Source organism: Mustela putorius, unplaced genomic scaffold, assembly GCF_011764305.1.
Source record: "Mustela putorius furo isolate JIRA1106 unplaced genomic scaffold, ASM1176430v1.1 tig00537227_pilon_pilon_pilon, whole genome shotgun sequence".
In the NCBI taxonomy this organism is placed as follows: Eukaryota; Metazoa; Chordata; class Mammalia; order Carnivora; family Mustelidae; genus Mustela; species Mustela putorius.
The window spans coordinates 13,763,137-13,786,445 of record NW_025422368.1 but is presented as its reverse complement, the minus strand read 5'-3'; the positions used below and the strand labels follow the sequence as shown (position 1 = coordinate 13,786,445).

General features: G+C 36.4%; 1 protein-coding gene across 4 annotated transcripts in view; it reads left to right on the top strand.

Annotated features, from left to right (window-relative positions):
• CNTN1 (contactin 1) overlaps positions 1-23,309 on the top strand; it is a 357,489-nt gene that overhangs the window by 204,586 nt on the left and 129,594 nt on the right. For all 4 annotated transcript variants that reach the window (XM_004765541.3, XM_004765542.3, XM_045072974.1 and 1 more), the window contains 8 exons: positions 2,663-2,795; positions 6,768-6,940; positions 8,933-9,028; positions 11,455-11,661; positions 14,831-14,930; positions 15,085-15,266; positions 19,934-20,058; positions 20,712-20,829. In XM_004765541.3, coding sequence (XP_004765598.1) covers positions 2,663-2,795; positions 6,768-6,940; positions 8,933-9,028; positions 11,455-11,661; positions 14,831-14,930; positions 15,085-15,266; positions 19,934-20,058; positions 20,712-20,829 — 1,134 coding nt within the window. The remainder of the gene's footprint in view (positions 1-2,662; positions 2,796-6,767; positions 6,941-8,932; positions 9,029-11,454; positions 11,662-14,830; positions 14,931-15,084; positions 15,267-19,933; positions 20,059-20,711; positions 20,830-23,309) is intronic.

Sequence of the window (23,309 nt, the reverse complement as noted above, 5' to 3'; positions counted from 1 at the left end):
AGATTCTCTTGAATGTGTCTTTCACAGAACATAATTTTTTGATTTTAATAAAATCCAGCTTTTTTTTTTCTTTAATGGATCATACTTTTTGTATTGTGTCTAAGAACTCATCATCAGGATTTTTATATAAATGCAATGTACTCAGAAGACACTTATGAGCTTAAAGCTTCTCTAAATATTTATTTTTTACCCTCTAAATATCTGGTCTACTTAAGTTTTTAAAAATTGAAAAATTTCACAGTAACATTGTTATTGATCAGGGTTAGAGTTGGAATAGAAGTCATCTTGTCTTCAAGAAGGGAATCTAAATATTTTGATAAAATTGCACTTCTCTGCTTGTCTTTTTAAACATTTTCATGTGAATTGGGAAGAAACAACAGAATCTCCAGATTAGCAGGTGTTACTAAATTGTTCCAATCAGAAAAGCTGTGCAATTGGGAGAGACTCAAGGAAGAGCTTATAAAGTTGTTCAAATGGGAAGAAAAATGGCATATGATTTTTATCGTAGATAAGGACAAGGTCATTTCCTTCAGAGATCGAAAATCTAGAGCCGACATCCAAGTGAAAGTCTATAGTTGTCAGTGTTTTGGGATTCATTCTTCATTTCCCCTGGTGTGCGGTTATATCCTAAAAGGCCAGGAAATATTGGGCATCATCAGGAAAATTATTAGAAGTGAAGCAGAAAACACTGTATGCATTTTTGGCTCTTACAACTTTGAGAAGGATACGGAACTAGGCACTGCTCACAGCAGGACGTTCAAAATCCTTAGCAGAGGGCTTCTGTGAACACCTCGAATTTTTTATCTTATTTATGGTGGTCTTAGGCTTGTGGGCCCTTTGGGCATGTGTGCCTGTTCTTTTCTTTTTTTAGATGTTGACTCCACATAGAACAAATGGCCTGCATAAAACAATAGTTAGGGGAAGGGCATTGGTGAAACTAAATCTGTTTCTCCAGTTCCTTTGATTTTGATCCAGCAATTTGCTCTCTGAAATAGGGCAGTAATAGGGAAGGAACTGAGGTCTGTAAATTCTTGAATGGCAATATCAGCAAATTCCAAACTAAAAATGAGGCATCTCTCCTTGAAATATTTCAGGCAAGTTTAGAAAAATCAATGCTTCATACTAGAAGAAACTAACTTGAGGATTTTACTGATCACCTGCATGTATACAAATATCGGTCCATACAACACTAATAACACCAGAACAACAAAAGTGAGTAAAACATGGCCTCTTCCTTTCAGAAATTTTATGAGTTGATACACATATACATATAAATATACATATACATACATATGATAAGATAGGCTTAAGATACATAAATCAAATTTTGAAAGGATTGGCAAGTTCCAAAGAACGTTGACACAATCAGTATTTACTGAATGCTGACTGTGAGCCAGGTACACTACTGTCTTATATGCATTGCTTCAAAATAATTCTCACAGTGTCTAATGGGATAGATTTTATTATTATTCTCACTTTGTAAAGGGTGATATTGAGGTCTAGAGAGTTAAATAATTTTTCCAAAGGCCTTGTAAACAGTACGGAGGCAAGATTTAAATGGTACAATGAAACTGCTCATTAATAGAAGTTGAAACAAAGCTCTCATCTTCAAGGTTGTGTCGGAGCAGACAAAACGTCTGTGCTGTTTGCCTTATAAACTCTCTCCAAAAATACATGGAGGAGTGAACCATAGCTTTTCCTCTAGCAGAGACAGTTTAATGATCTTATTAGGAATATCCTCCTCCCTAGCCACACATGCTAGTATTAATTCATGTGGGGCATATGGCTCTAAGGTCTTCTCTGTAAATGCTGCTGCACTGATATCCTACGAGTGATTCTCTTCTCTGCATCCCGCTGTGAAGCATCACTGTTTCTTTCCAGAGAAACAGCTGCTTCCCAACTTGGGTTTGCTTGTGATGTATTCTGAACCAGTTGGTCAGATCCCAATAATTTGTTTATTGACTGTCCTAGATATTACTGAGTACAGATGCTGGTCACATGTTTAGAAAAAATAAAACAAACAAGAGACTAATTTCCCAGAGCTTCTAGAAATTCATCCATTCTCTTATCAAAAACTCATTAAGCACCCATTGTGCTGTAGACCGCTTGGCAGCTAGCTGGGAGGTTATGGACACAGCCACCTGTTCCAAGCACTTACAGTCTCACGGAACAGACGATTGTACCAAGAATCCCAGAAGGTGTGCTAAGTACCCTAAGCTGTGTGAGAAGTCATGAGAACACAAATGAGGACCAGCTAAAGTGAGGAGGGGTGAGAGGAAGCTTTCTGAAGGAACTAACCATGGCTGAGTCATAAACACTGAGTTTTGAGAGGAGGAGAAAAATGAGATGGTGATTCCAGAAAGGGGAAAATCTATGTTGTGAAGTCTCAGGGACATGAAGGCCTGACTTGTTTGAGGGTCTATAAGTAGTTAAGCATGACAACACTGGGTGCCTTGGGAGAAATAATGAGAGATGGACAGAAAAGGATTTTGAATAAAGCACCTGAATGTTTTCCTCAGGATTATGGAGGCAAATATCTTTATTTCAAGTGGAAATGGAGATTTGATGTTTCTAACATTTTCCCAAAACCTTTATAAATGTATCCAAATTTTCTTTGACTTATAAAAGAGTACATTGTAAAATAATTTTATTTTTCTTGTAGTTTCTGAGGAAGATAAAGGATTTGGACCAATTTTTGAAGAGCAGCCAATCAATACCATTTATCCAGAGGAATCACCAGAAGGAAAAGTTTCACTAAACTGTAGGGCACGAGCCAGCCCTTTCCCAGTTTACAAGTAATGTACTTCACTGCTCTTTTATTACAATGGAGTATCAAACTAGATTATAGATGAGCATCTGTGACCCTGTACTGATAGAGAATTCTCTAATATAAGGTTATTAACAAAATGCAGGAATGTTAACAGAAATATTGGCATGTAAGTTATTAAAATAGAGTTGTTTAGTGTCCAAATTGATAGTAAGTTTTCTCAAATATATGCAAATAATCCACTCCCTCTTTCCTGCACAGATAATGCCAATGCCATTTCATATTATCCACTTAAAAATTGTCCAATGACTGGGTGGCTCAGTGGGTTAAAGCCTCTGCCTTCAGCTCCCAGAGTCCTGGGATCGAGCCCTGCAATGGGCTCTCTGCTCAATAAGGAGCCTGCTTCCCCCTCTCTCTCTGCCTGCCTCTCTGCCTACTTGTGATCTCTGTCTGTCAAATAAATAAATAAAATCTTAAAAAAAAATTGTCCAATGACAATTGGTCAATTGTCCAATGACAAGTGATCATGCTATTAAGCATGTATAAGGCTATATGAAAATCATGCACAACTTAAATATACACATTTGAAGATAAAATGTTCTTATATGCAGCAATCTGGATAACTCATACTCACATATTATAGATAATATTCCTCTATCAACTACATTCAGAGAGCTTTCATACATAATTCTAGAAAGCACCACTTTTTTCCAGTGGTCTCAAATCTATATTCCAGGTAATATAGCAAATTTCTTAAAATTAGGTAATCTATATCAATATATCTCTTTCTAGTTTTTTGTGGGATTTATGTGGTTTTTTTATGTTGTGTTATATTTGGGAAATTTATGATATAAAATATAACTTTTAAGGTAACAATGGGTTTTTCTGCTTCAGATGGTTCAGAAAAGTATACTAACTATTTCTAGTCCGATACAAAGAATAAGATTAAAAAATTAACCAAACACCAACGAATTTGAATTTCACCTGTGAAATGGTTCCATGAAGACAACACAAGTGATTGATGGGGAAATTGGAGCTCTAGTGTGTCAATGTCAGCTAACTTAATTGAAGGTTGTCATTCAACAAGATTGATTTTCATAGTTTTTGTTCTCAAAAGAAAAACAACATTCTATTGTTATAAGAAGTTATAATAATATATATAAATTTAATCCTAATCTAACTCATTTTCTCTTGAGTTCAAGAGACTCTCATGAGTCTCTGGGCTAAATTACAAAATTATCCTTAAAATAAAATATGAATTTAGATATAAAAACATTGTGTCTTTGAGGTTATTTTTATTGTTTCAGTTTCATGCATGGGAATGCAAAATAAGTAGATATTTTATTAATTATAAGTAACACATTTATCTTGAAAATATTTGTTAGGCTAGACTTGTTTCTACCCTGAAGCCACACAGTATGGGCATTTATATACATAGTTATGGATATGGGATAGTATAACTAATAGGTTTTGTGGAGGAGATCTAATCTAAGCACATAATTTTATAGGAGAGGAAGCTGAATAATGAATAAGGAAATTGACTTGCTCCAGAGTTAGTAAATCATAGATCCAGGACTGAAACATAGCACAGGTTTTATGGCTTTCAAAGAAACATGTAATTTTTTCAGGTTGTATCTATCTATATAGCTTGATAACATCTCAAAAGCTATTTCAGTGATCTCACTTATTTTGTGACACCTTGCCCTTGACATTCATACATGGAAACAGCAGATCAGTCTACAGCCTGGAATGGAGGCAGCAAAACAGAAGAGACTATTTTCAGATAGTGTTCTAGAAATGTGTGCTTCTTGCTGTGCCTACCTGACATCTACTCCGCAGAATCATTAAGGAGCAAAGTTTTGCACGACTATAATTTTATACACATTAATTAGCAGCTCCCTTTTTCCTCTTTTCTCTAGTCCCTGGCAACCATCATTGCATTCTTTGCTTCTACAGTTTGACTCTTTTAGATACCTCATATAAGTGCTCTCATATTAAGTGTTCTTACCAAAATTTAAAATGTAAAATAAGAAGGCAAAACTTTGACCAACAAATAAATTCACTAACTCCCTCCCATAGGTTGAACCGGCACTGAAGTCCCTAGGATGGTGGCCTATCTACACATTAATGTACAGAGCTGGAAAGGAGAAGTAGATGTTTAATTCTGTTATGAAGGCAATCTGCATTTGACAGATGAAAAAATAAAAAGGGAAAAAATTCAGCTCATGATGCAGCTTGTCTGATGGAAAAGAACATTTGAAGTTTTAAAACTTTACTTAATATTCAGAGCAAGTCATACTAACCTTGGTAATCATGCAATGTGTCATTCACACAGTAGTTTTATATTTATGGCATGTTCTGTGATAATTTCTTATTCATGGCAACACCCTGAAAGTTACAACAGGGAACTTTACCTTCTACTTATCAGTCTTGAAGCTTTTATTATCTTGTGTTGACCCTCAAAATAATGAGAATGCTAATAAAATTGCATTTATTTTTTTAAGATTTTATTTATTTATTTGAGAGAGAGTGAGAGAGAAAGCATGAGAGAGGAGAAGGTCAGAGGGAGAAGCAAGCTCCCCACGGAGCTGGGAGCCCTGGGATCCCGGGACTCTGGGATCATGACCTGAGCTGGAGGCAGTGGCTTAACCAACGGAGCCACCCAGGCACCACTAAAATTGCTTTTAAAACTGTCTGAAAGGAGTAACAACAATGGTATACATTCCTGAAAACAAAGTAAACCAGTGAACTTACCCCAGCACAGCAAAATTTCAATCATTATATGACATCAAAGGCAGACTCAAATCCACTAGAGAGGAGATAATGCAATAAATAAAAATTTGGAGTCAATATTATGGGAAAAAAAGTAACAATTGGTATTGCTCAGCAGGGAAACCCATTGCCTTGGCAAATGCTAAGCAACTTGACATTGGATTGTTTGAACAGAGCCAATATTGCCATCAATGTGGGAAGGGGGAAGATATACTCATTGGGTTGGAATTTGGTAGGTTTTCAAAATGCAAAAGCATAGTTTTCTGCGTTTGCTTTTAAATTTCCTCCTACAGTATAAAAATTAAAACTAAAAATGTTCCAGTAATTTGATTTAATAAAGATATTCTAAAATCATTAGGCTTCTTTTGGTAAGATTCTGACCCTGATCATAAGTATGCAAGGCCATGAACCATGAGGCCACAGCCCACTATTTGATCATGGCTCTTGCCTATAACATTGCTGAAGACATGAATCCTGATAAGAGAATGAGTATAATACATACATGGTCAGCTTAATTGAAAACTATTTTCTACATTTATCCTTCTTATTATCTCACCAAGAAAGTTCCAGTCCTGTTTTTAGTCAGTTTATTTATAACACAATCCCTCTAAATATACCTGCAACATATATTGCAGGCATGGAGACAAAGGATCCAATTTATTGTTACAATTTTCAAATTGTGTGATCGACCTCTAGTGGTCAGAGTGTAACATTTACTGAGTAGAATCCTCATTTCAATTAGTTTTATTGGGAATTTATTTTGATATTTAAAATCAGGTACTGATATTTTATATTTTACTTTTGCTAGAGTGGTGCTTTTAATATATTGTGCAACACATATAGATATGCATGAATCTAGCTAGTACTTACATAGTTTTATAATTTATAATCTATGTATATCTGCTAAGATATACTTTTATAATCTATGTATATCTACTAAGAAAACAATGTAGCAAAATTCAACAAAATATTTGCCCCTTCCGATGCCTCATGAATAAAGAGAGCACATTTCATGCACTTGAACATTTACCTTTCTGTGCGTGAACTAAATTAAAATCATGAGCCCAGAGACACAGAATTATAGGGTGTGAAGAAATACCACACTGAGTCATCTACTTACTCATCTGATTTCACATGGAGCTGTACCCATATTAGAATAATATTAGGCCAGTATTGCTGCTTGTAGGCCTATGACCTTTGATATGACATTTGTTTTTCTTTTTTATAGATGGAGAATGAATAATGGGGATATTGATCTGACCAGTGATCGGTACAGCATGGTGGGTGGAAACCTTGTGATCAACAATCCTGACAAACAGAAAGATGCTGGAATATATTACTGCTTAGCATCAAATAACTATGGGATGGTCAGAAGCACGGAAGCAACTCTGAGCTTTGGATGTAAGTAACTAACTTTAAAGAGGTCCAGTGTTTCTAAGTGAAGTAAAAATTAAATGTTATCATAAGAATTCAACAGGAAGAAAAAACAATATGAAAAGAAAACAAGAGAAAAGGTCCTTAGATGGAGTGGGTCCTATATGATCAGTGGGCCTTAACTGTATGGAGAAAAAAATTTCAAGAGAGCAAAGCATCCTGAGGGGTATTAGGAAATAAACTAAGGCCATGTTCTGAAGGGTCTTGAGTAAGTAGCATCAGTGGAAGTGCTAAGCCATGCATTCTCTCTCTCTCGCTCTTTTTTTTCTTTTATTATAACATTACAGTTGTGATCTCTAGAGCTTGACTCTACCTGACAGAATCTTACTCCGTAGTATGTAATTTACCTTATTGGGAATAAATTAAATTAATCAAATTACTTTAAATTTAAATTAAGTTAAAATTTCTCTTTATGAAGGCTGTCATATATATATATATATATATACATATATATTTTATGACAGGGACGCCTGGGTGGCTCAGTTGGTTAAGCCACTGCCTTTGGCTCAGGTCATGATCCCAGTGTCCTGGGATCGAGTCCCACATTGGGCTCTCTGCTCAGTGGGAGCCTACTTCTCTCTCTGCCTTTGTGTGCTTGTGCTCTCTCTCTCTCTCTCTCTCACACACACACACACAAATAAATAAATAAAAATCTTAAAATTTTTTTTTCAGAAATCTTGTGCTAAACTTAAAGTTAGAAGCAATTCTAGAAGAACATTGTGCATTGAAAGAGGAGTTGGACTAGACGATCTCCCGTATGAAATTTTATAAGTCAGCACATAAATCTTTTGCAAAATGAATTACAGGATGCAATTTAAGAGATGTTTTAAGAGAACCCATGTGGCAGTGATTACCAGCAAGGAGTGAGCAGTCAGATTCAATTAATGTGGTGACAATGTGAATGTAAATAAATATACGCAATCCTTGAAGAAATAATAGATTACATTGCACTGAAGAAAAAAAAAGGTCCTAAGTATTTTTTAAAGGAAAGTTGAATGAAAGAGCAGAAACATTCTGCTCTCTTTAAAAAATGGAATGGGAACAAGTAAAACCAATTTCAAGGTTGGGAGGAAGCAGTGAAATGATGTCTTCACATGCAGAGGTTGTTATGACATTAAGTTATTGCTGTTGAAATGTCAGCCAAGTATTTGGGTATGGGGTGGTGTTCAAGCGAAGCATCAGGATTAGAGATGGAGATCTGAAAACCTCTCTGCAAAAAGGTAACAATTAGAATGATGACTTTTCAGAGATATAAATATATTGAGAGAAGTAAAAATCTGATTCTATAATTTGAGTACTGATCACAGAGAAGAGATAGGAGGTAAGGCAGGGCTGAAGCAGAGTGAGCACCAGTGAAGCAAATGAAGAATCAAATAGTAGAGTATCATGAAACCAAGCAAAAAGTGAATTCTAAATAAACAGACAAGAATAAAGGAAATGAGAGTAAGGAAAACTCAGAATTTGAAAAGGAGAAAAAAATTGGTGACATTCACCCAAAAAAGTCAGATCCTACTTTGCATCCTTATTCTTTCACCACATTCGAGTCATTCCTCAGGAAGAGAAATATACTTTTCAAATGAGTCTGTTCCTCCAAGTCACTCCTCCCTACTTTCTTCTTTGGTAGATTCCTGGTTTTGCCTAATCCCATTGTATTTCCAGATACCCTTACTGAGATTCCTCCTAAACCTGAAGAAAAAGTTGAGGATATTGTAATTTTTAGGGTTGTCAGATACTTATGCAGGCTGCTACCGATTTCCATCGGGGGCGTTTACCACAGAAGTCCTGAAGTACATGCAAATGCCACCATTGGAAAATAGGGAATTGATTTTCATAGGTTCCACCAAACCAGCTGAGAAGTGTCACATCCAAAAGGGAGTTAGTAGATGAAAGATAAAATTTCATGAAAATCTTTTTCTATTGACTAGAAAGTGAATATTTTCCTTTTGGTCTTCATGTTAGATCTTGACCCTTTCCCACCTGAGGAGCGTCCTGAGGTCAGGGTGAAGGAAGGGAAGGGAATGGTGCTTCTCTGCGATCCTCCGTACCATTTTCCAGGTAAATTTAAGTTCCTCTGTGACTATATGCATTTATTCAATGAATGGCTACATTTTAATTTTCTTAACAATAATGGTACATTTATGATGAAATAAGACTCAAGATTTGCCTAAACCTTGTAACGCACTGCTTTCAAATGGTTAGAGACACTTCCAGGCTCTTTAGTCACTTGGCCCTAATTCCAAAAATCTGTAATCATTTTGGTTTATAAACAACATATATATTAGATTGTGTTCTCATTAACATTCCTCTTATACAGGAGAAAATATGATAGATTTTTTACAAATTATTTTTAGAATAGAACAGTGCCAAGGAGTGATATATAATTAGTCCATCATTTCATTAAAATTATTACACCTACAATATTCTGTGAATTATAAAAATGCTAGAAAAAGATAAAGACATAATATATTATTAATCTATTTAGGAGCATCTAGCTACAAGAATAATCATCCAGTTTAGAAAGGGGTTAAATTAAGTGTGATCTGTAGCAAGGTTCCACTTTTGAATATGTTTCCTGTAATTTGATATGGCTAAAATAAATGCCACTGAAGTGCTAATTAAAAGATAAGCACCTGGGGTGCCTGAGTGGCTCAGCGCCTTAAAGCCTCTGCCTTTAGCTCAGGTCATGGTCCCTGGGTTCTAGAATGGGGCTCTCGGCTCAGCAGGGAGCCTACTTCCTCCTCTCTCTCTGCCTGCCTCTCTGCCTACTTGTGATCTCTGTCTCTCAGATAAATGGATGAAATTAAAAAAAAAAATAAGCACCTTATATATGTTCATTAATTTTCACTTGTTTTATCAAATATATTCTTGAAATAATATGTAAATACTACTTTTCACAATGAAAAAATAATGTCTTATATTCTTAGGGTTCTAATATTATGTCATAAATTTGACTTTAAAGACCCCATAAAGAACAGGATGTTACAAATCATTTTGTATGGAATATATTGATGATATATAGAGAGGTGAACATATGTAAATGTATAATGCATATCATAAAATATATGCTTATGTATATAATTATATACATACATCTATATGTATTCTATTCCAAATTATATGTATATAAATTCTGGTTGTTTATATATCAAATGTCAGTCATTTTCTCTCCAATAAAACAGAAGGACTATTCAATGTAAGTATAGGAGAAGCATAGAATTCAAAATGTCATGATGTAACAACATTTCAGTGAGAGAATAGTCTTTTTCTTTGAAGAACTGCTAAAACTATGGGGGAAAGATCACCTCATCTCCACAGCATTTCCCACAAATGAAATAAATGATCATAAATAGCCGACGACCACATTTGACTACATTCAGCACTAGATGTGCTTCACTTCATCGCTCATTCATTCAACAATTTTCTTGCGAGCACTTGTTACCCAATTAAGCTCTGTCTGTACCACAAGAATACCTCAGTGAGTGATACACAAGATTCACCTGCCCTCAGAGATTTGCTACCGGCAGAGACAGCCAATATACAAGATACATAGGTAACAGGTATATTATGCCTAGATATTGGTAGGTAAGCACTAGGAAGAAAAACTTGTGCAGGGAAGGGAGAAGAGTCAGTGTTAAAGGGCTGGTTGAACTTTTATCAAGGACAAAGCTGTGAAGGTAACTTTGAATAAAGGCCTGAAGGAAAAGAAGACGCTAACAGCACAGATGTGTGAGGAGAAGATGTAGCAGGCAGATGCATCAAAGGCATGAAATGCAACTACCAAGGAAGACCAAGGAAGCCAGAGGGGCTGGAATAGAGTGCATAAGACAGAAGGTAATAGGAAATGAAACTGGAGAGTTACAAGAGCTATATCACATAGGACTTTATATTTCGTAGTAATTATACTGGCTTTAACTTTAGTGAGATTTACTTTGGAGGGCTTTGACAAGAAGGAGTCACACGACATTGCTTAAGTTATGGAAAGATGGGTCTGGGTAGTGTTTTAATGAAAGACTTTGGGGAAATTCTAAATCTATAATTCAAAATAGGAATATAAAAGGAAAAAAGATATAAAGATACTGTGGCTAGCCAACTTTTTTTTTTTTTTTAATACAGTAAGGAAAATGGATCATGAGTTTGGGAATTATCAGACCTAGAGTAAAAATCCCAATTCTACTTACCAATTATAAAATTCTAAGCAAAACATTTAACTGCTCTGAGTTTTATCAATGAAATGGAATTTAGAATATTAATAGGTCATAAAATAATTGAGAGAGAAAGATAAATATAATTGCTTAGCACCATGCTTATATTCACTCAAAATATGGTAGCTTTTGGAACATTTGCACTATTTGTCTTGGTCTACTTCCAGCATTTGTTCTACAATAGCCTAGATTAGATTATGCCCTAGCTTGTTCCTGGAAAATAAAATTTTTTGCTTTTGAAGAAGAATTTAATATTTAGAAGACAATGTTTCCTCCCAGATGATCTTAGCTACCGCTGGCTTCTAAATGAATTTCCTGTATTTATCACAATGGATAAACGAAGATTTGTGTCTCAGACAAATGGAAATCTCTACATTGCAAATGTTGAGGCCTCAGACAAAGGCAATTATTCCTGCTTTGTATCCAGTCCTTCTATTACAAAGAGCGTGTTCAGCAAATTTATCCCACTCATTCCACTACCTGAACGTAAGTATCTTGTTTGTTACACAGTGTTTTTGCAGGTTGTCTGCTCATGGAGCCCTTATAGTGAGGAAAAGAAATATCCAGAGGAAAGACTAGCTAGCTCTTCAGTCAGGGCAAACAGAAGACATCCACTTTGAAAGTCTTGGTCATTCCTTACTTTTTCTAATAGAGATTTACATGATAAAAGCACCCAAGTTGGTTGAGTTTGGACTGGTTTCTTCTAGTTCAGAGAATACATAGGGTTCTGATTTATTAGCCAAATATCCATATATTAATTACAGGGGGAATCACTGGCCTCTGCTTTTTTCCATATCCAAAGTAACTTCATGAAAGAACAAATGATTAGATCAATAGAAACTATAGTGATTACAGAATTGGGGAAACACATGCAGTTGTATTCTTTTGATATTTTTAAAGAACTATTTAGATAAAGCAAATAAGTATATAAATTGCCTTTCTACTATGAGTAAGTAGCATAGGTACCATATTTGTTTTGTATTTCATAATATTCTTTTATTTATGCATTTATGTAGATGTTTTATTTCATTATATTTATTTTTTATTATTATCTTTTTTTTATTACGTTGTTAACTAACATATAGTACATCATATCTGATGGCCACTGGCGGGCCTGAATGGCTTCCAAGATTCCAATTGAACTACTTTCCTTTTTAAATGCATTCTCTTCCTAAGAGAATCAGATTTCAATATATTTGCTTACTTCACATTGTTTTTATCACAGTCCTGCTGTTACCACTCATATCAGTGGTTTCAGGCTTACTGAAGAAATACTGGGCTTTGTTGTTCACAGAGTTAGGTTTGGTTCCTGCCTCCACTCTAAGTAGGTGATTACAGTGGGGAAAATATCATCATACCACTGTGATTCCATTTTTACTACTCTCCTCGATTATGGTCATGTGGTTGGAATTCAATAAATATTTTTTGACTTCCGGCTCTTTTGTCTCTCCACAACCTTGGGAGATGCTCTCATCCACTACTTTATAGAATTACAAGGAGTCGTCATGTAAAACTTCCTCAAGTTTCTTTCCTACTGTACCCGAGAAATTCATCTCTCTATTTATTTTTTACTATTTTCTGTGTGAAGGAAGAGTTTCTCCTCGTATTCTAGCTAATTCCTCTAGTTGCACTGGTTCATTTAACATTTGATTGATTTATGGACTTCCCTATATCATTTATTTTCTGCTTTTTTTCTGACTCTTTAAACCCTCCTCCATAACTTTCCCTCTGTGTATTCTTTTGTATTCAATACAAACAATCTTGATGACTTCTTATTTGCTAAATCCAAAGAACAATTTTCAGTTCTGATTCTCTATAAACTTTGACCCTGTTGATCTCTTCCTCTCTTGAACTCTTCTTTCTTTTCCTAATTTTCCCAACTCCTACCATTCCCTTATCTCCCACCCGCCTCAGGATCCTTCCCCACTTCCTCCTCCTTCTTATATTTCTCTCTAATCCTTTTCCAGATATTCTCACCAACTTAAACCTTTTCAACAGTACCCCTGTGGAGATGACTCCACATTCTTATCTCCAAAACTTTTCTCTTTAAGACTGAATTCTATCTACCTCGGGGACGTGTCATACAGAAGGTTCTCAGGATGTTAAGCTCAAGATGTTCCAGACACATCTGTCATCTCTAAAACTTCTGGTGTTCTTTGTCTCATTTGGTGATACTGTCATGTTTCTAACTCAGGATAGCATTTTTAATCATATACTCTCTTCTCCTCATCCTCCAGACAGCTAATTCAGTGGTCCCCAGTTAGTATTTAAGCATTTGGGAAATTTGCAGAAATTTGGAACCCAGAAACACTGATTCAGCCGGTCTGTAATGTGACTCAGGAATTTGTAGGTTCAGCAACCATCCCAGGTGATTCTGATGAATAGGATCTTTGATCTACCCCTCAAGAAAACAATGACCCAATGGAGAGTCTTGCTGATTCTGCCTCTCAAATTCAACTTGGATCGGTTCTTTCCTTTTTGTTCCCACTGCTCAAAACCCCCACCTGCTTTGCAAGAAGTAATGACCTAGCTTCCCTTAGACTTTCTTCTGTATTTCTCTTCTCCATGCCCCATTCTCTGAAACTTCTGACAAGTCTTTCTACTTAAACCAAAGGTGATATTCATATTACTTCTCTTACCAAAACCCACCAGTGGTTACTCACTGAGAAAATCAGCCTCAAAATGTTTGATGTCATAGTTTCAAGCCTTCTAGATAATAGGTTCAAATCATCTTCAACTACATATACTTTGACATCACTTAAATTCCTAGACCTAAAAAAAAAAAAAATCCCCTTCATGCTTCTGGAGCTTTGTCATAATATACTGTTTCCTCAGCCTGAGCTGGTCTGGTGAAGTCACATGCCCTTTTTGCCTGAAATTCCCATAGCCCCTGCATATTCAGTAGTCTTTCTTAGCTGCCACTCTTTAAGACTATTTATTTTCATTTTGGCTTGTATTTTAGGACATAGTGTATCTATTTGTCTCTTAGGTATCATACAGTCTAAAGTACCTATTCACGCTGTAATCTTCATGTATTTCACCTTTCTGTGCCTGTTTTTCCCCTATAAGATTAAGGGAGAAATAGACCTTGCAGCAGAGATGTGCTCAATGAACTCAATAAAGGAACTATATCGATGAGCCCAGTCTCTGAATAAGCATTCTTCTTTCCCTTTCTCCTCCCCTCTTTTCAACTCATTTCCCTTTTGCATGTGCCTCCACGTGCACATCTTTCTTCTATTCTCCTTCTTTTCCTGCCTGTCCTCTTTCTTTTCCTCTCTTCTCTCTTCCTTCGTTTCTTCACCCTCATTTGCTTTCTTGTTTCTCTTCTGAGTCCCATGTAGCACCTGGCACAATGTTTTATACATGTTTGATGCTCTCTAGAGACATCTTGGATTTTTTTGGTGTACTGAGTCAGATTAGTTACAGAACTGTCAGAATGAGCCAATATGATTGGAAATGCTTGATGAAATTTATGCTATATACATACTGTGCATAAACACATCTGTGTATTGTGTTATGATCAGGTATTTTCCAGTGCTTATACAGAGAAATGCTTTGCATATTGAAGTAATTCTATAAAAGTCACATTATTTTTAAAAAACTCTATTTATTGTGCCTAATCATTAATGGATGGTTGTATTTTTCTTAATATTAGGAACAACAAAACCATATCCTGCTGATATCGTAGTTCAGTTCAAGGACATATATGCACTGATGGGCCAAAATGTGACATTAGAGTGTTTTGCACTTGGCAAGTAAGTATTCTTATACTTTTTATTAGTATATGTAGAAATATATTAATTTTTGTACCATTTTAGGAAATAAATGATGTAATTGTTTAGGCATATACTAACAAAGTAATTGACTTTGAAATGTGGACACTTAGCTTTTGTTATTTCCTATTTCAAGTCCTGTTCCTGATATCCGTTGGCGGAAGGTCCTAGAACCAATGCCAAGTACTGCTGAGATCAGCACCTCTGGGGCTGTCCTCAAGATCTTCAACATCCAGCTGGAAGATGAAGGCACATATGAATGTGAGGCTGAGAACAACAGAGGAAAGGATAAACACCAGGCAAGAATTTATGTTCAAGGTAGACATGTTGTTTCCATTTTTATACATTGCATCAATATCTTACTTGTAGCCATTTCCATACTTGAAAGGTGAGTATATAATGAATAATAGTTTAAAAACAGTGATGTATAGTACATTATACAAAAAAAAATCTATCTTATGTCTAATTAAGTCTCAAATATGGCTTATACTATTACCATCATACTAGCATCAATGGATTCTTGGAGTGTCCTTGATAATTTTCAGAAAATACAATTAATGTAACTTGCATATTCCCTTCATTCTTCTTTTTTTTTTCCAATACCTTTTTATCTGTAGAAGAAACTATGCATTATGAGTTGGTCCAAGCCACTGGCTTGCAAACTTGTATATGTTTCAAGATCACCTGGAGGACTTGTTAAAACACAGATGGTTGGTTCCCAGAGTTTCTGAGTTACAAGTTCAATTTGGGGTCGAAGATTTTTATTTCTAATAAGGTCCTAGGAGATACTAATGCTACCAGACCAGGATCCACAGTCTGAGAACCACCACTCTAAGGAAACTTTTTTTTTTTTTTTTTGGACACAATTTTCTTAACACAAGTATTTGGCTCAGACATGTTGAAATAAACTTAGATTTAGGAGAGTGGAATGTTGTTTTTCAGGGCATACTTGAAACCTTTCAGACTGAAATAATTTTTATAATGTTCCACAATATAAAACGTGTAGATCACAATTGAGTAAATGTCCAAGGTTTCAATGAGACCATTCATTTAAAGGCTAAGCCTACAATGAGTGTCGACTTAGAGGCACACACTATGACTGGAGCAAGGAGAAACAGATAAGAGAAACATTGTTTCTGTCCTTGAGGTATTCATACTGTATTCATACTCTACCCAAAACCTCCAAATTTATATAAGCATACACAAGAAATGAGATACACTTTCACACACATGCATATGCACACAAAAGAAACATACATAGTAATAAAGAAAATTGGGAATGTACTATGGAAATTTACACAGGATATCGACACGTGGTGAGGGATACCTTAGCCATACTGAGAAGATGGATGATAGGAAAAATGGGAGGTGATGCCTAGCCAAACTGGAATACCAGAATGAGGAGCCAGGTTATGGCCGCTGCCCGGGCCTCTGTCTACACAGGCAGGAAATAAGTGCCTCCAGTGGCCTACAAGATGCAACCTCACCACCATCATTTCATAGTATCCAGCAGGATTAGGCTCATCTCGCCTTTTCCCTGTTTGTTTCTTTTGGCCTAGAAAGCCACGGCCTCTGGGCCTCCCTCCTTGCCTGGACTTTAACACCCACACAGCTCTGCATGTGTCCTGCTCTGTCTCCATCTCTTCCCCATCCCCAATTTCTGAAACCTTTGCACCGTGCTTTCGACAACACACAGTCTGCATTGTCACAATCCCCTATATTCTTCACTTCTACATAACTTCTACTCTTCTACATGGTTCTCCCTTAGAGACACTGATTCCTCTCAAGTAGTCATTAATTTATCTTCCACAGCTCTCATCCCCTTTGGCTTATAATATAACTGCTTTTCTTGTTCCTCATGCCATTTCTAGGCTATCTACCTTCTTTCCTTTAAATATCCGGTGAAAAATCTATCTGGACCACCCCCCTTGTTTCTTTAAAGTTTTTACTCTTGGCAGGTCTTACAAACTAAAACATTACTCTTGACATTCTTTGTGACATCAGAATCAAGTTAGACTATGATTATTTTTTTTTTTTTTTTGGTAGTTTTGCCTCTCAGTTCCATTGAACTCCTCTTCTCTAATGATCTTGATACCTCAGTCTACCTCAGCAGCCCACTCCCACCACCACACTTTAGACCTCATTGTTCCCCAAAAGTATAATCCCTTTAGAATCTCAATCTCACATATTTCTTCACTAACCTCTACCTCTTCTTTTTCTAGTTCAGTTTCTCTAATACCCTGAGACTACCAGGAACTAAAATCAATTAATCTATCAAAGGTTTAACTTTCCTTCACGTCCCCTGACCCCTACTTGTCTCTTCTCTAAATCTGATCAGTCATTACTATTCCCCTGCATACCATCCTAGTGCACTCACCAGCCTCTACTTTGTCTTACTACCTTTATAAAAAGCTAACCCTGGAAAAACCTAGCTCTCTGCCTAGCAGTGCCTGAACCCAGGAACTTGAGTATGACTTGAGATAAACACTAGTACACTGATTAGTTCATTTTAAATTAATGATCATTAGCTTCAAGTGGGTCTTTAGTGTTGCCCAAAAATTATACTACAATTCCCAAGGTCCACTTAGGTCCACTTATCCCACTCTTTTGGATGATCTTCTCATGCTTTCACAATTTCCTTTCAACCCGTAATACCTCCACCTCCAATCTTATGCTCAACTGATAACATAGCTTCTTCTTTCACAGAGAAAATGAAAGTTCAAATTAGAACTTCCACAAGCTCCTACCCCACATCTACCCAATGTTGGCATCTTTAACCCTCTCTCTTGTTGCTATGGATTCAGCTGCTGTCTGAGGTCAACACTGCTTGATTATATCACTCTGCTTGATTATACCCTCCCACTTACTGTTGTTCCAGCGATTCCCTCTCCTGACAGCAAAAGCAATCTTTTTTCTTCACTGGATCATTTCCATCAGTGTACAGTGGCCCTTGTTCTTCCTTCTTAACTCTGCCTGCTACTCCGTTTCCCTTCTTTTTATTTCCCCAAAAGGTAATAGAAATATTGACAGATTTAACCTATACTTTCTAGAAGTGTTGTTTTCCATGTTTCTTCTTTTTTAAAAGCACTCTTATTTAATTTTCATCCCTAATTCTCTGCTGGAATCTTTCTTCCCATGACCCCCAATAACATCATGATCCTGAAGTGGATGGCACTTCTCAGCTGTATCTTACTTGATCCAACAGCAGCAGTCACCACCATGGACCATGCACTCCTCCACCATTCCCCTTCTGTGCTTGGTATCTGGAACCTACACTTTGCTAATGTCCTTGTATACTGCTTGCATTTTCCTCCTCACTCCATGCCCTCCAAACATGGGAGCAATCAGGGTTTGTCTCTGAAAGTCTTCTTGATTTAATTCACAACTTTTAGGATTTCATCCATCATCCAGGCTTTAATTAGGCTCTACACCCTAAAAATTCTGACCCAGGCACCTCCTCTGAACTCCAGACTTGTGCATTAAGTACACCAATAGAATTCACTTGGTACATATAGAATATGCATGGATGGCCTCCTTACGTGAGGAAAATTCTGGTTAGACTCTTACATTTGTTAGATAAAGCTGTCACTCTACCAGGTTCCTAGAGCTTACAAATCTGTTTTTATTCATACATCTTAAGAAAACTGCATTCCAGGTTCTTAACAGAGTTCCAAACTATCTAATATCTAATTCCTTAGAAGAAACAAGGTGACAGAGCAGATATTTATAAGGGAATATTATTAAGGGAGCTATTATTTCTCCTTTACTAATTAAGGGCACTTACTTTTTCTCTTTTGGTCTAATCAAACTCCCAGAAGTTTACATAATTAAATCATAGATAGAATGTATCAAATGGATTCAATTATTTAGTCTTCTCATTGTATTTTTCAATGTGATATTTTGTGTTACCTGAGGCCAAGGCTGGGAAGGTGCTCATATTCCTGTTTTATTGCCAAGATTGTGTACATAATAAAACCTCTATCAATTAACATAGTATTCATATCAATATTTAATTTTTATAACTATATACTTTAAAAAAATGTAATGAAAACTGAAAATATACTATATCAGATTATAGTACTATGAGTATATATATACATATAATGTTGATGGGTTTCAGTGAGATCATAGAAACGTTTTATGTTCTTTTTATTTATATGCACTACTTTCTATGTTATATATGTTATTTTGTCATAAAATGTATACATCAAAGTTTTCTTTTTCAAAGAAAATAAAATACTCCCTCTACTCAGGATTCTGTCCTCCTACCTCCTTCTTTATTTTATGTTAATTTGCTTGCCTGCATTTATTTAAAGAATTTAACTTAAATAACTTAAATGCTCAAAAAGATTATCACATTGTTCATTTGCCTGCTCTCCAGAAATATATTTTCTTTTGGGAAATACCTAGTATTTTTCTTTAGGTACCAGAAAATCAGATCATCGATTTCACTCAAGCAATAAATTTCAGCAATTATACTACTGTATGTAGTTTCTAATATTGAAAGAATACTTAAGTGATTAAGTCATTTTTCTAATCCTACAGTAAGATGTGACAGTGGCTGCTAGATGAGAGTTCTATCAAAAAAAGGATACCTGAGGGAATGGAAAAAACATGTTATTCTTTATTCAAAGGGGAAGACATAGTGTCATAGTCAATGAAGACATAATTCTTCAAAACCTTAATTGTCATTTTGAAAGATTTAAGTTATAAGAAAAAGATCAGGTTTTTTTGTTATTCATGAATTAACTTTCTAACAAACATGGTTCACAAAGAAAAAAATTATGAATTGAGTTATAGTTACTTCATGTTATAACAGTGTAGGATAAAGTTTACCTGCAGACCTAGGCTCTAATACTGATTTTATGGTGTATTTGATATGATGTATTCTCCAGAATGTCGGCTAAATGTAATATTTGTATTCTTGAGATTATTTTGAGTGTTGAGATTTTCATTTGACATTTACAATATTCTTTACTTTTCAGCATTTCCTGAGTGGGTAGAACATATCAATGACACAGAGGTGGATATAGGCAGTGATCTCTACTGGCCTTGTGTGGCCACAGGGAAGCCCATCCCTACGATCCGATGGCTGAAAAATGGATATGCGGTATGTATGTTCGGCTGTTGTACAGTTCTTAAATCCATGTTCAGGCAACATTTCCAGGGGTCCTGGGATAAATTCAACAGAGTAAGGGTACCTGGTCCCTGATATTTAAAAAAAAAAAAAATCTCTGAAGAAGGCAAACAAAAAAGTGAGCATTAAACTATCTTCAGCTTAATCAACTTTCTGCAATCTTATGTCTACCTTCTCTCTCTCTTTCTCTCTCCTTATTTTCCCCTTTGTTCCACATTTTACCCTTCTTCCTACTCATCCATCTCTACTACCTGATATTGTCCTCTTTTTTTGGCCACTGTTTCCCTGACCCCACAGAAACAGAGGTAAGAGGGAAGGTTCTACCTTTAGCCCTGGGGACAAGTGGCAGCAGTGGGGCCTTTCTCTACCTTCTCTCTGTAATCTCTCAGCTGGGCCAGGAGGGAAACAGTGGACTCTCAACTCAGTAGGATGACTAGAACAAGAGCCACTGGGCATGGTAAGTGGGTTTTACTTTCCCATGCCGTGAAAAGCCTACTGTCTTAGACTTAGTTAACAGCGGGGGCCAAATAATGTATCAAATTAAAAGTCAAATGAGGCCAAACCTAAATAAAACGTTTATATTAAAGTTTATCAAGGAAATGTATTTTACTTTGTGTTCTTTTCAGTATCATAAAGGGGAATTGAGACTGTATGATGTGACTTTTGAAAATGCTGGCATGTACCAGTGCATAGCTGAAAACACACATGGAGCCATTTATGCAAACGCGGAGCTGAAGATCTTGGGTCAGTATCCTTCCTAGTTTCTGTTAACTTCCACAAGGAAAGCAACACCTTCAACCATGATCCCAGGGTTTCTGAAGATCATATTTGATTATTTCTTGAATTACTAAAGTTAAAAACTTTCGAAATGGGGTTTGGGACAGGATGATATTACTGTTTTATATATATTTTTTTCTTTCATTAGAGAACAGCAAACAAATTAGAGGCAACATGGAGTGCAATAGTCTCAAAAAAATTTTAAGCAAACTTTACACATGCTAGTTTTTACAAGTCTTGTTTCTCCTATGTCTGAGCTCTTAAATACTGCTTGAAAATCACATTGCCATGATTGATGCTTCCACAATGCGTATGACCCAGGCTCAGATGGGTCTTGAACACTTGCTAGTTTTCGTATTCTTTGGATCTCATGGCCTGAAATTGCTATTTAAAATCTTTAATTTTAATTTAGTTTTCCTCAAGCTTTCTACTCCAACCTGACTCCCACTTTGGTATTGCTTTCTTACTCCTCCATGAAAATTGAAACCCTTTGAAATAAAATACTTCAGTTTCCCACCCCTCATTACAAAGTATCTGAATCTTTACTACACTCATCCTTTCATATTCTCCATCCAGAGGAATAAGCATTTCCTTTCCAAAAATAGGCGTACCTCCTATGACGGCACTTTAAAGAACTGCATTTTTACAAATTAAAAGTTTGTGCCAACCCTGCATCAAGCTAGTCTATTGATGCTGTATATCCAACAGCATTTGCTTACATGTGTCTCTGTGTCACAAGATTTCAAACGTTTTCATTACCATATTTGGTATGTTGATATGATCGTTGGTCTTTGATATTACTATTGTAATTGTTTTCAGTCACCATGAACCACACTTGTATAAGATAGTGAACTTAATCAATAAATGTGTGTGTTCTGATTGCCTCACCGACTGGCCTTTCCCCCATCTCTCTCCCTCACCTTGGTCCTCCCTGTTCTCTGAGGCACAACAGTATTGACTTTGGGCCAATGCCCTCGAAGTGTTCAAGTGAAAGAGACATCTCTCACTCTCACGCAAAAGCTAGAAATGATTAAGCTAGTGAGGAAGGAATATCAAAAGCTTAGAGAGGCTGAAAGCTAGGCCCCCGGTACTAAGTAGTTAGCCAAGTTGTGAATGCAAAAGTACAGTTTTGGGGATTAAAGTGTTATTCCAGGGAACACAGGAATGATAAGAAAGCAGAACAGTCTTATTGCTGATATGGAGAAAGTTTAGTGGTCTGAGGAGATCAGTCCAGCCACAGCATTCCCTTAAACCAGAGCTTAATCCAAAGCAAGGCTCTAACTCTAATTCCGTGAAGGCTGAGCGGGGTAAGAAAGCTGTAGAAGAAAAGGCTAACGCTGGGGGCTAATGCAGCTGGTGACTTTAAGTTGAAGCCAGTGTTCATTCGCCATTCTGAAAATCCTAGGGCCATTAAGAATTATGCTACATTTAATCTGCCTGTGCTCTGAATGTTTTGTTGCCATCCAGCAAAGCCTGGAGGACAGCACACCTGTTGACAACAGTTTACTGAGTATTTTAAGCCCTCTGAATTTGGACTCTGCTTAATATTCTCTTTCCTGGGGCGCCTGGGTGACTCAGTGGGTTAAGCCTCTGCCTTCCGCTCAGGTCATGATCTCAAAGTCCCGGGATCAAACCCCACATTGGGCTTTTTGCTCAGCGGGGAGCCTGCTTCTCCTCTCTCTCTTCTTGCCTCTCTGCCTACTTGTGAGCTCTCTCTCTGTCAAATAAATAAATAAAATCTTAAAAAGACAATTATTCTTCCTACTCATTCTGTATCTTTCTGCTAGTGCTGGCTCTCTCTCTCTCTCTTTCTCTCTCTCTCTAAAAGAAAATAAATAAAAATCAAAAGATAACTGAGGCCTTCTTAATTTTAATTTTATGAAAGTCAGTCACATCCTCACGCTCCACTTCTAATTCTAGTTTTCTTGCTATTTCCACCAAATCTATTGTTACTTCCTCCACAGAAGACTTGAACCCCTCAAAGTCATCTATGAGGGTTGGAATCAACTTCTAAATTCCTGCCTGTGTTCATATTTTCATATCTTCCCATGAATCCTGAATGTTCTTCGTGGTATTTAGAAGAGAGAGTCATTTTCAGAAGTTTTTCAATTTACTTTGCTTGGATGCATTACAAAATTCAACATCTGTGACACCTAGAGCCTTATGAAATGTAGTTCTTAAATAATAAAACTTGAAAGTCAAAATTGCTCCTTGATCCATGGGTTTCAGAATGAATGTTGTGTTAGCAGCCATGAAAAGAACATTAATCTCATGCACGGCTCCGTCAGAGTTCTTGGGTGACCAGGAGCCGTGTCAAGGAGCAGGAATATTTTGAAAGAAAGCATTTTTTTTTTTCCTGAGCAGTTTTTCTCAACAGAGGGCTTAAAATACTCAGTAAACTATGCTGTCAACAGATGTGCTGTTGTCCAGGCTTTGCTGGATGGCAA